Raw genomic sequence first — 11,823 nt, 5'->3', positions numbered from 1 at the left:
TTTCTTTTCCTCCATTGAGTCATAACTCACTTTCAGTTCTTGGAAAGTGGTGTTGTCTTCATAACTTTGGACACTTGGATTGATTGTAGTCTTCTTTGACCTATTATTTATACGGATCATACTTTGACTCTGTGAGCCTTTGCTATCGAGCTTCATTCCTAAGGCTGCTTGCAGTTACGTCCTTCAATATAATCACGTTTCACGGACATGTTTTCTATGGGATATTCTTGTTCGAACTTTTGTTCAACCTTTTATTTTGTCACCATGTCTGTGTCAAGTTCTTTCTTACAGAGTGAAATTCTTTTTGGTTCAGTTCATGTATCCTTTCCATAATAGAACATTTCTTGCTACAAAATGAAGTTAAGGCCTACATTTTGTTCTTTGCCTTAACAAACTTAATCCACTTGATTTTTATTTTCAATAGCCCCTTTGACTTTGATTGTCTTTCACAAACTTATGAACCCATTGATGTGATTCTGTCAGTCCATATTATGATTTTCCTTGAACCAATATCAGTACCGCTTTGTGACAACTGCCTACATTTCTCAATCCTCATGCAACTGATCATTTCTTTTCCTCAACCCTTTAAGTCATTATCGATTGACGTGTGGACCTTTCAAATTTGGTCGAACAACTGAATTATCTTTTGGTAGCCTACTATGAGAGTTGACATTAATTTGATTCCATCCCATATTCATGACCTATCTTATGTTCTTTCAAGCTCCGAGGGGATGATCATAACCAATTGTTACAATTCAGAATCGGTTCATATCCAAGTTAAGACTGTTTGACTAAAGTTTGTGTTAGGAGAGTTAGGAGTAGTAGCTCGACTTTTACACCTCATGCCTTTGGAGAACGTTGACATAATTTTGGGAATGGAGTTGCTTTTCGAGAACCACGCAATGATTCACTGTAAAGAGACACAGATTTCTTTTAAAACCCCTGGTGACGAGCCGGCCATCTTGTATGGAATCTCCATGAACCGACGAACCTCCACAATCTCTGTTATGCAAGCAACCACGATGATAAGAAAAGGGCGTTCGGCATATCTTGTGCATTTGAACGGAGAGGAGAAGAAGGAGTTGAAAGTGGAAGACGTGGCAGTAGTACGAGACTTTCCCGATGTGTTCCCTGAAACCTTATCTGGACCACCGCCTGACAGACAAGTGAAGTTTACCATCGACTTAGAACCCGGATCTGCACCAGTTTCGAAGGCACCATAACGAATGGCCCCTAAAGAGTTAGCAGAGTTGAAGATTTAGTTGCAAGAACTGTTAGACTTGGGTTTTATTCGGCCTAGTGTGTCACCGTGGGGAGCGCCAGTGTTGTTCGTTAAGAAAAAGGATGGCACGATGAGAATGTGCATTGACTATCGTGAGCTCAACAAGTTGACTTTGAAGAATAAGTACCTGCTACCAAGAATTGACGACTTGTTTGACCAACTCCGAGGAGCGGGTGTATTCTCAAAAATGGACTTGAGGTCGGGATATCATCAACTAAAGGTCCGACGAGAGGATGTGCCTAAGACTGCTTTTCGCACTCGTTATGGCCACTATGAATTCGTCGTGATACCATTTGGACTTACTAACGCCCCGGCAGTTTTCATGGACTTGATGAATCGAGTTTTCCACGAGTACCTCGACAAGTTCATGTTAGTCTTCATCCACGATTTTCTAGTATACTCGAAGAACGAGGAGGAACATGGATGGCATCTACAAACAGTGTTGGAAATGTTGCGAAAGGAGAAGCTTTATGCCAAGTTTAGTAAGTGTGAGTTTTGGTTGACTCGAGTAAACTTTCTTGGTCATATTGTGACGGCAAATGGGATTCAAGTAGACCCAGCAAAGGTCGAGGCCGTGCAGAATTATAAATCGCCGAAAACGCCGAGTGAAATCCGCAGCTTCTTAGGATTGGCGGGATACTATCGACGATTCATTGAAGGATTCTCTAAGATTGCGAGACCGATGACGCAACTGTTAAAGAATGGAATCAAAGTGGTTTGGACGCCAGAGTGCGAGACGAGTTTTCAACTGTTGAAAGAGAAATTGACTACAACACCAGTCCTAGCGGTACCAAAACCCGACAAGGATTTCGCCGTCTATACAGATGCATCGAAAGTAGGACTAGGATGTGTGTTAATGCAAGATGAGAAAGTAATAGCATATGCTTCCCGACAGTTGAGACCGAATGAATTAAATTTTTTTACTCATGATTTGGAGTTAGCAGCAGTGGTGCATGCACTAAAAATTTGGAGACACCATCTCTATGGTGTGAGATGCGAGATATATACAGATCACAAGAGTCTCAAGTACTTTTTCGAGCAGAAGGAGCTAAACATGCGACAACGACGTTGGTTAGAGATCGTGAAAGATTATGACTGTGGTATTCACTATCACCCGGGCAAGGCGAACGTAGTAGCCGATGCTTTGAGCAGGAAGAACCAACCGCAATTGGCTTATTTCCTAACGCAAGAGGAAGCGTTGATTCGTGAATTTGACAAAATGAGATTGGAAATAGTAAAAGCGCCCGAGGCAGTAGGAGGAGGATTAGCGACACTAGTGATTGAGCCAGAATTGAGGACCAAGCTCATAGATGCCCAACGACGTGATGAGAAGTTGGAAGAATTACGCGTGAAGGTGAGAGCCGAGAAGCTTGATCATTACCGTGATGAGGCGGATAATACTTTGACGTACGATGGACAATTGTGTGTGCCGAGTGATGAGGCGGTAAAAGATGAGATTTTGAGTGAAGCGCACGACACGCCTTACACTGCTCACCCTGGAAGCACGAAGATGTATCGAGATTTGAAGCAATGTTTTTGGTAGAATGGAATGAAAGGAGACGTAGCGTCATATGTGGAACGATGTCTAACGTGCCAACAAGTGAAGGCCTTACACCAACGGCCATATGGGAAGCTGCAACCACTCGAAATCCCCGAATGAAAGTGGGAGCATCTAGCTATGGATTTCGTGACGGGTTTGCCAAAGTCACAGAAGGGCAACATTGCGATTTGGGTGATCATCGATCGACTAACTAAAAGCGCGCACTTTTTACCAATTCGAATTACTTATGGCGCGGACAAGTTAGCAAAACTCTACGTGAATGAGATTGTGCGTTTGAATGGAGTGCCAAAGACCATTGTATCCGACCGCGATACGAAGTTCACATCAAAGTTTTGGATGAGTTTGCAACGTGAATTGTGCACACAACTGAACTTTAGCACTGCTTATCACCCGCAATCGGACGGACAGTCAGAGAGGACGATTTAAACGCTTGAAGATATGCTGCGAGCCGTTTTCTTAGATCGAGGGGAAAGTTGGGAAACTGTTCTACCGTTGGTTGAATTCGCCTACAACAATGGCTACCAAGCGACGATCGATATGGCTCCGTATGAAGCCTTGTATGGCAGGAAGTGTCAATCCCCACTTTATTGGGATGAAGTTGGTGAGAGGAAGATGTTAGGACCCAACGCTATAAAGGAGATGACCGAAATTGTGCATCAAATCCGCGCAAGGATCAAGGAAGCTCAAGATAGGCAGAAGTCGTATGCTGACGTGCGACGAACGGAAATCAAATTCGATGTTGATGATAAAGTATTCTTGAAAGTATCCCTGACGAGAGGAGTTGTGAGGTTTGGAGTGAAGGGCAAGCTGAAACCGCGTTTTGTAGGGCCGTACGAGATTATCAATGAAGTAGGTCGTGTAGCGTACCGTTTGGCGTTATCTCCCAGTTTTGGGGAATGTGCACAACGTATTCCATGTGTCGCAGTTGTGCAAGTACGTGTTCAACCTCAAGCATTCATCAAGAGGAAACGATCCTGACCCCCGACATGAGCTACGAGGAGAGGCCCGAATCAATCCTAGATCGGAAGGTGCAAGAGTTGTGAAACAAGTCGATAGCATCCGTGAAGGTATTGTGGAAACACCATGGTCCCGAGGAAGCCACGTGGGAGTTAGAAGATAGAATGAATGAAAAGTACCCCTAGTTGTTTATGTGAGACGATCAAATTTCGGGACGAAATTTCTGTTAAGAGGGGAAGGATTTAACATCCCAAAAATTTTTTGCGACTTTTATTTAAATATGTCGATTGGGAATTTCATTTATGAAATTTAATGGTTGCTACGTGATTGAGTTGGCTATGTTGAATAAATTGTCATGAGTGATTTGGAATGAAGTGTTATTTATATTTTTCAATCTGAGAAATTAATTTAAATAAGAGCATGCATTTTGTTCTAGCCAAATAAAGTGGCTATTTTCGGCCCCTCCAATTATTGGAAACTATATTCTTTTTCTTGAATTTAATTAATTGTTTTGGGATATCTATCCAAATTAAATCCAAATCAAATTATCACTAATTTATTCTACGTAAATGTCGAACCTAGCTTGTTCTTTGGAAGTTTTCGAAAATCCCTATCAAATAAGAGGATGAATTATTTTTGTAGATTTAATTGGTACTTTGTTTAATTTCCTTCTTAAATTTAAAATCCAATTAAATATAATATTTTTTCAAATTCCTCCATATCCTATTTTAATTAGGATTTGACTCATTCCTTCTTTAAAGCCTATAAATTTTTGCCTCATATGCTTCCAATTTCCTTGTGTAATTAATTTAATTGTTAAATATTTTGTGGGAGCCTTTTTCCAACAAGGAAATTTCCAAATTTAAAACCTATTCTTATTTAATTGAGGTTTAAGTATTTTCCTTTCATTACTCCAATTTCACACGCCCATTTCCATGTTAATTGTGGGATTTTATTATTCCTCCACAATTTTAATTATTTAATTTAAGTGTAGTATTAAACCTAGACTATAAAATCAAATTAAACCTCGCCCCCATTCCTCTCTTTCACACACTCCCTCCTCCTTTCTCCCTCTCCCACACGCCTCCTCCCCCTCTCCACATTCTCTCCAAAAACTCACCTTCAATCGTTGTTCTTGCATCCGTTGGAGTTGATTTTCAAGAGTTTCCGAAGAAATCGCATCAATCTTTGCTTCTACCGTTTGATTTTGGTTCAAGAAGGTATATTTAAAATTTTCCCTCATTTCATCTTTGTTCTTGAACCCTACATGCATATAGTGAGTGTAGGAATCATAGATCGCAAAATTAATCGGTGGGAATTTGTGTTTGTATGAGAACTTTGTTGAATTTGTGATTTTCGATTGAATATGTGTGAAATTGATTGAATCTTTGGTGAATGATGTGAGTTTATGTGAAAACATGTTTGTGAGAACCTTTTTAAGCATGATTGTGTGTTATAAGCATGAGGATGAAACCCTAATTTCGAACTTTTTAAGCCTGAAATCTGTGATGTTCGAACAGCGGTTTCTGATGCGTAATTGACCCATCAAACGAGCGAATTTTGACATGAAATTTTTACTGCATAAACTTCAATGTGTTTTCTGTGTTTCGTGTGAATTTCAGCCCTTTTTGTCGTAAAATGAATTTTTAATAAATTTTTGAAGTTGACTGCGTAATTCTGCCAGAAACTTGTATTCTCGCCCAGAAAGTTTCGTTTTCTGTTTGACCGAAAAAAGGACCTCCTTTTAATGTGAATTTTAAACTAGATGAAAATTTGAAGTGTCTTCTGAGTTTTGTGAAAATTTCAGCCTCATTGGACATCAGATGAATTTTTGGTGAATTTTCAAATGAACTGCGCAGTGCTGCCAGAATTTTTATGTTCCGACCAGAGAGTTGCATTAATGTTTTGACTGACCAAATGACATGATTTGAGTGTGAAATTTTAACTGGATGAACTTAAATGTGTCTACTGTGTTGTGACCAAATTTTAGCTTCATATGAGGTTGGATGGATATTTGGTGATTTTTACAAACCAACCGCGCAGTTCTGCCAGATTTGTTGCTATGTGGAAATATCACTTGTTGCCAAGTTTTAATGAATTATTTGATGCATGTATGACTTAGGAAGGTATCCTATGACATGATTATGTGTGACGGGTTGAGAAATATTATGGCATGTTTTTTCCTATGTTGATGAATGTTGGGATGGGTAATTTAAGAGAATGATAAAAGGAACGATAGGACATGCATGATAATGTAAATTGATGGAAGGCTGATTTATATTGTTGTTGATAAGGGTTGTCGTGCGTACGTGAGCACACGGAACGAGAGTTGCATTGAGTTGTGTTTTGTGATATCAAAGCAAGCGAGGTGGGCTTTCTTTAACTGAAAACTCTTTTGTTTTCTAAAGTATGATTGTGGAGCTATAAGGGTGGTTTAAAGTGTTATGTCATGCCATGGACAGTTTTGGTTGTTGAGATTGTGTGCCTGATGCCTAGTTCGTCTGAGTTTACTCCGTTAGGCTATATGGCTTTGTGTGCAACGAATTCGGGTCTGAGTAGGGCCGCAAACCCTATCAGGATGTGTACACTGGTGGGATCGGGAGCCGTCCTAGCTAGTATGCCGGTCTCGTGGGCGAATAGTGTGGCCGCACTTTCGTCCCACTGTGGAATGATGGTGTGATTGTTGGTTTGTGATGAGAAAGTGGGGAGATTGTTTGACTGGCCAGTCTATGAAAATGTTTTGGTGATTCTCGTGATATTTTCTTTCAAATAAACATAAAACTCGAGTTCACTATGGTATGGATGACATAACTTATATAAAATACTTTGGCACGTGTTCACTGAGTATATCAAATACTCAGCCCTGCATATGTTTTCCTTATGTGCAGGTTGAGCAGGATGTTGCGATGGATGTTGAGTCGGCTTAGGGAAAATTGGATGCGTTGTGTCTTCATACATAGGCGTCATCTTGTGACTCTCTATTTAATAACTTTTTCCGCTGCTATCTTTTCAAATTGATGTCATAAGAATACATTTCACGTCGTATGGTTGGATTGTGTCAAATACTTTGAAACTTTAATTCCCTGCTTATTATTTTTGGGTAAACTGAAATGTTTTGTAGACTTGAACAAATCTCTTTTGGTAGTTAATTTAAGTTTTTGCTTTAAGTGTCAACTCTTTTTGTGTCCCCCATTTCTTTCCCGCTTCTTAGTCCCTCCCCTTAGTAGTGATTTCCCCGTCCTTGTTATCCTTAGTAAGGGCGGCCGTGACATATTTGGACTTCGAGTGCCGTCGTGTCTTCATACATGACGTCACTCTTTCTCTTGACTGCTTCCGCTGAACCATGACTATTTTTCTAAATTATGTTTCAAACTGAAGGGGTTGGCAGCGGAAGCGTGCATAAATCACCGATCACATAAATTTGATCTATTTAGCAGAATATTTAGACAAATTCTATTCGCGTAATTATCACATGTATCATGCTCATAACTTGAATTAAAATCATGCTTTAGAATATAAAATCCCTAAAACATGCATACTACGGAGTTAGCTAAATTACCTCATTGATTCGATCAAGAATCGAAGATAGCTTGCGTCTTCTCCACGTGAAGATCTTCAGTACTCGACCTCGGACCTTCTGACTGGTGTCCCGGACTGTATACTGATATTTGTGTGGGCAAATCTCACCAGAATACTAGGACTCGAATAATGAAGACAGAACTCAGCTCACGGAGGGAGCAATTTTCGAATTCTCTCTCTTTCTAGAGGGGGACGAAAATTCTAGCAAATAATAATTATGTTTTCTGTCTCTTTTATTCTCCTATTTATATTAAGTCACATATTGGGCCCAGTCAGGGATCTAAGGAAGAATTTGGACATGGACTCACCGAATTAGCTTTTTACTAATTAAATTAAACCCACAATTTAATATAAGCTTATATTGGAAAATTACAAGCAGCCATTACAGAAGTAATATTGCACTGCCTTTCCAAATCCGAAATTACAAGTATTCCGGGTTTCCTTTTATTTGTTTAATTCATTTCCCGCGCTTAAGATTGAAACATCCATTAATTAATTAATGTCTGCTATGAACTTAATTAATTAACATATTTTATTCTCCAAGAGTGGATTTAGCAATAAACTCTTATTTATTATTCATAGAGTAATTAAACTCCAACTAGCTAGGTTCCGAATAATAAAACCTTGTTTCGAGCTCCTCTTGTGGATGTTATCAAACGAGACTCTCCTCGCGCACGATTCAACGTAATAGCAATCCTAGCACCGCTAGATAATGATCACCACTACCCAATATACCTGGATCGTTGGGTGACGAAAAACCCGCACCTTTGGTAAGTCAAAGTAGTAGATACTCAATATCGTATGCTCAATGCTAACGTACATTGATTAAGAAATTAATTATCAAGACCTCGTCTTTCAGTAGATAGCATAAAGACTCGTCTTGCTGTTAGATTCATTCAGTGCTATACCACACCAACGTCATCTTATTTCAATAAGGCTTAGAAATAATCGGACTGACATTGCAACCTTTCGCGATAGGTAGTCTAGGGCTATCTAGGTTGTGAAATTCTTATTTTTCTTTGTTTAGAACTGACCGTGTTACCTTAAATTGGACGACGCCCACAACCAGTCTACTAAAACAAAGACTTAGACTTTGTTACGTTGCTTATACATTTAAATATGCAATAAACAACCATTAAATGTAAAACATAACAACATTATGACAAAAAATAATCTGATGCATTTATTGGAAAATAACAATTAGAGTTTTACAGTATCCAATCACTCGAAAGGTGATTTCTAGTATACAAAACCCTAACACGAACATCTTTTACTCTTGGATTATTAATGATGATAACTACCGACTTTGGATTAAATGCTAAGTATTACTCTGATTTTCCCTATGATATTTGAATATTAATTAGGGATATTGGCATCTAATATCACGAAACTTTTAAAACGTTGGGTTTTTCCCACGAACTTTAAAATTGGAAAATAATATCACGAACTTTACCCCGGGTTTGTTTTTTCCCACGAATGAAAGAATTCAGGTTATTTTAATAGATTGAAGAACAATTTTGGAGGGTGTGCTTCAAGAAAAACTATTTTCAAAGATTGAAAAGCTTGAACCTCTCAAAATTGTTGTCGAGAAATTATGAAAAATACTCCGTATCATAATATTATTTGTGGGAATTTTTTCATTTGTGGGAAAAAATAAACCAGGGGTAAAGTTCTTGATATTTTTTGCCAATTTTAAAGTACGTGGAAAAAACCCAACATTTTGAAAGTTTCATGATATTAGATGTCAATATCCCTATTAATTATTTGGCCATACTCTTTATTGAAACCCTAGATTGTTTTCCTTTTCTTAAAGTACCTTTAGTTGCGACCACCCAAATTTATTAACCTTAAAAAGGGTTGTCGTGACATATTCAATCTCATAAAATGGTTGTTGTCGAGTGACATAATAATTTGGCATTGAAAAGTGATGAATGGTACAACTATACGACGATAGTGATCACGTTCATTCACAGATTACTCTGCAACTCCTTCAAATAAGCTTCGAATTTCTCCATATCTGGTTTCTTCAAATTAACCAACGCCTCTATTCCACCCTGACTCTTGGTATCCATAAAAATGACCAAATTCTTGAAAGGGAACCCGCCAAACCCGACCCAAACGGGTTTCCAAAATCAGCTTCGTATGACGGAAACCCGCATAGGCTGGTGAAGTTGAAGCTCACCAGCTCCCCCTTTGTGTGTTGAGCAAACATCTCGCTCCTGAACTCCAAATGCTTCTCACCATCCTTCAGCCGAGCCACGTAGCCGCTGTCCACGGCTTCCACGGCTTCCCGCATCTTCCGCAGGAGCTCCATGCCGCCGTCTCCAGCTTCTAGCCTCGCTGTCGCAAACCCGCGCATGTCCCTGAAATGATGCTCAGAAAGAGGCGGGTCGGCCCGGGTCCGTAGGTTCATGGTCTGGAGTACTATGTATATTTTATTCGGGTCGTGTTTCATGCCCGTGGCTGAAATGAACTGGGTCCATATAAAGGCCGAAAGCGCCTCCACCCGGCTCGGTCGGTGGCCGCCGCAGGCAGCCGTGTACCTGTTGGCAAATGAGACAAAATCTAACTACTAATTGGTTTTTAGAGTGAAATCATCTGAATTTCTATCATGTTATCTGAACGGATCACCGACCTAACTGTGAATTAAATATAACCGATCCAACAATATATTTGGACTAAAATTAAAAATGAAAAATGATTCACTCAGTGGTATATTTGGGCCAACTCGAGGGCTATTGCAACCCTATAAAAAATTGAACTTTGGAAGGTTTGAGGGAGAGTGTTGGAAAATGAAACAAATACTAACTATTGCATGCGTTTATCAATACTTGTCACTAGTTTACTTTTCAGTATGTCCACCAATCTTGTAACACTTTATTACTATTGGTAGTAGACCCCACGTTCTACTAATTTATTTACTCACATTTAATTAAAAACGAATATTTCATATAATATACTTCCACCCATTTAAGATGACCATCTTTCGTTTTTTTTGTCTCAGTTAAGATGACCATTTTCTATATTGGAAATAAACTTTCTCTTTTTTCTATCCACATTAAAATATTCAATTACTTTTTTTTCTCTCTACTTTACTCCACTTAACTACTCCACCTAAACCCTCTCTCTTCTTTTCCTTTTTTTGAGTAGGACAAAAGGAGTACTAACTTTTCTCTATATTTTTTTAAAACCCAAGGAAGATCAACCTATGATAATTAATGACGGACGGAGCGAGTATAATAATGATTGACATCATTGCAAAGAGATAGTTACTTAAATTGTTATACTCCCTCCGTCCCATACAAGATGGCCACATTCTTGAGTGGCACGAGATTTTAGAAAGTGTTGTTAGGTGGAATAAAGTAGAGAGAAAAAAGATAGTTGAATATTTTAATGAGGAGAGATGAGAGAAGAGGTTACTTTCAAAATTAGAAAATGGTCCTCTTGATTGAGACAAACATAAAAGGAAAGATGACCATTTTGAATGAGACGGAGACGGAAGGAGTAGTATAAATCTAATTACCACTGTTCCTATCACCCATTGATTTTAGGACGAAATAATATGAATTTCAGTACCTTTCCTGGAGAACGGCGATTTTCAAAGCCGGAAATTTGAAGATTCTAGTCTCGATTTCTTCTTTCAATATTCCCGAGGTAGGGTTGTAGCCGGGGATTTCACGTGGTGGGAAATAGGAGGCCGCGTCGAACACCAGCGGCGGCGCGCCACCGCCTCTGGCGGCAGCGGACCAGGCGTTGGCGAACATGAAGATTGATAGCGCGTCGCCGATTTTGTGCTGCAACATGATTCCAACGGCAACGCCGCCGCACCGGAAATAGGTGACTTGTACCGCCATGCATAAACCTAGGGCTTTTTGAGGGATGGCGAATTTGGAGATGTTTTTGGGGTCCGGATTGGTGACGATTTGAGAGAGGTTGGCCTCGGCGAAGGGGATGCCAGCGTCGTTGCAGTCGACGTAGGAGTTGCCGACGAGGCGGCCGGCGAGGGGGTAGCATGTGGAGAGTGTTTCCGACAAGGATTTTTTGAGCTGGTTTGATTTTAGGGAGTTTGGAATTTTGGGGTTTGATAAGTAAAAGCTGACGAGCTATGGGAAAACAGGGGGAGCTAATTTATCAACAAATGAGAGGTGATATTATTCTAGAGATTTTGGGGTTCCATCGAGATTACCCTTATTTCAATCCCCATTTCTTGATAAATTTGATCTCTCTCTAGTCACTAATAACATGAATGTTGATCCTCAATCCTCATTATGTAATCCTATATCACACTTTTTAAACGAATTTAATATATTTACTACGACTATTTTATATATTTATACTGACCACTTTGTAATGACTGTTAAAAACAAATATAAGAAACATTTAATATTTTAATTAGGACTATTTTATATATTTATACTGACCACTTTGTAATGACTGTTAAAAT

General features: G+C 39.3%; 1 protein-coding gene and 1 long non-coding RNA gene across 2 annotated transcripts; one reads left to right on the top strand and one right to left on the bottom strand.

Moving 5' to 3' along the window:
- Positions 1–6,117: 6,117 nt before the first annotated feature.
- Positions 6,118–6,967, top strand: LOC121758519. Its single transcript, XR_006041496.1, has 2 exons — positions 6,118–6,168; positions 6,689–6,967. It is a non-coding gene; the product is annotated as an uncharacterized LOC121758519 (long non-coding RNA).
- A 2,317-nt stretch (positions 6,968–9,284) lies between these two features.
- On the bottom strand, positions 9,285–11,594 carry LOC121758263 (stemmadenine O-acetyltransferase-like). The gene is made up of 2 exons (XM_042153673.1): positions 10,956–11,594; positions 9,285–9,922 (listed from the first exon to the last, which is right to left on the bottom strand). Exons 1-2 carry the CDS (start codon positions 11,231–11,233, stop codon positions 9,424–9,426), a joined length of 777 nt encoding a protein of 258 aa, XP_042009607.1. The 5' UTR covers positions 11,234–11,594; the 3' UTR covers positions 9,285–9,423.
- Positions 11,595–11,823: the final 229 nt, after the last annotated feature.

Source organism: Salvia splendens, chromosome 12 (genome assembly GCF_004379255.2).
Source record: "Salvia splendens isolate huo1 chromosome 12, SspV2, whole genome shotgun sequence".
Taxonomy (NCBI): Eukaryota; Viridiplantae; Streptophyta; class Magnoliopsida; order Lamiales; family Lamiaceae; genus Salvia; species Salvia splendens.
The sequence above is the reverse complement of the archived record's forward strand: the minus strand, read 5'-3'. Positions and strand labels throughout refer to the sequence as shown.

Coding starts and splice junctions, on each gene's coding strand:
- LOC121758263 (XM_042153673.1), bottom strand. CDS start 11,233: ATGGCGGTACAAGTCACCTATTTCCGGTGCGGCGGCGTTGCCGTTGGA. Junction 9,923..10,955: donor ATCGCCGTTCTCCAGGAAAG/GTACTGAAATTC, acceptor ATTTGCCAACAG/GTACACGGCTGCCTGCGGCG.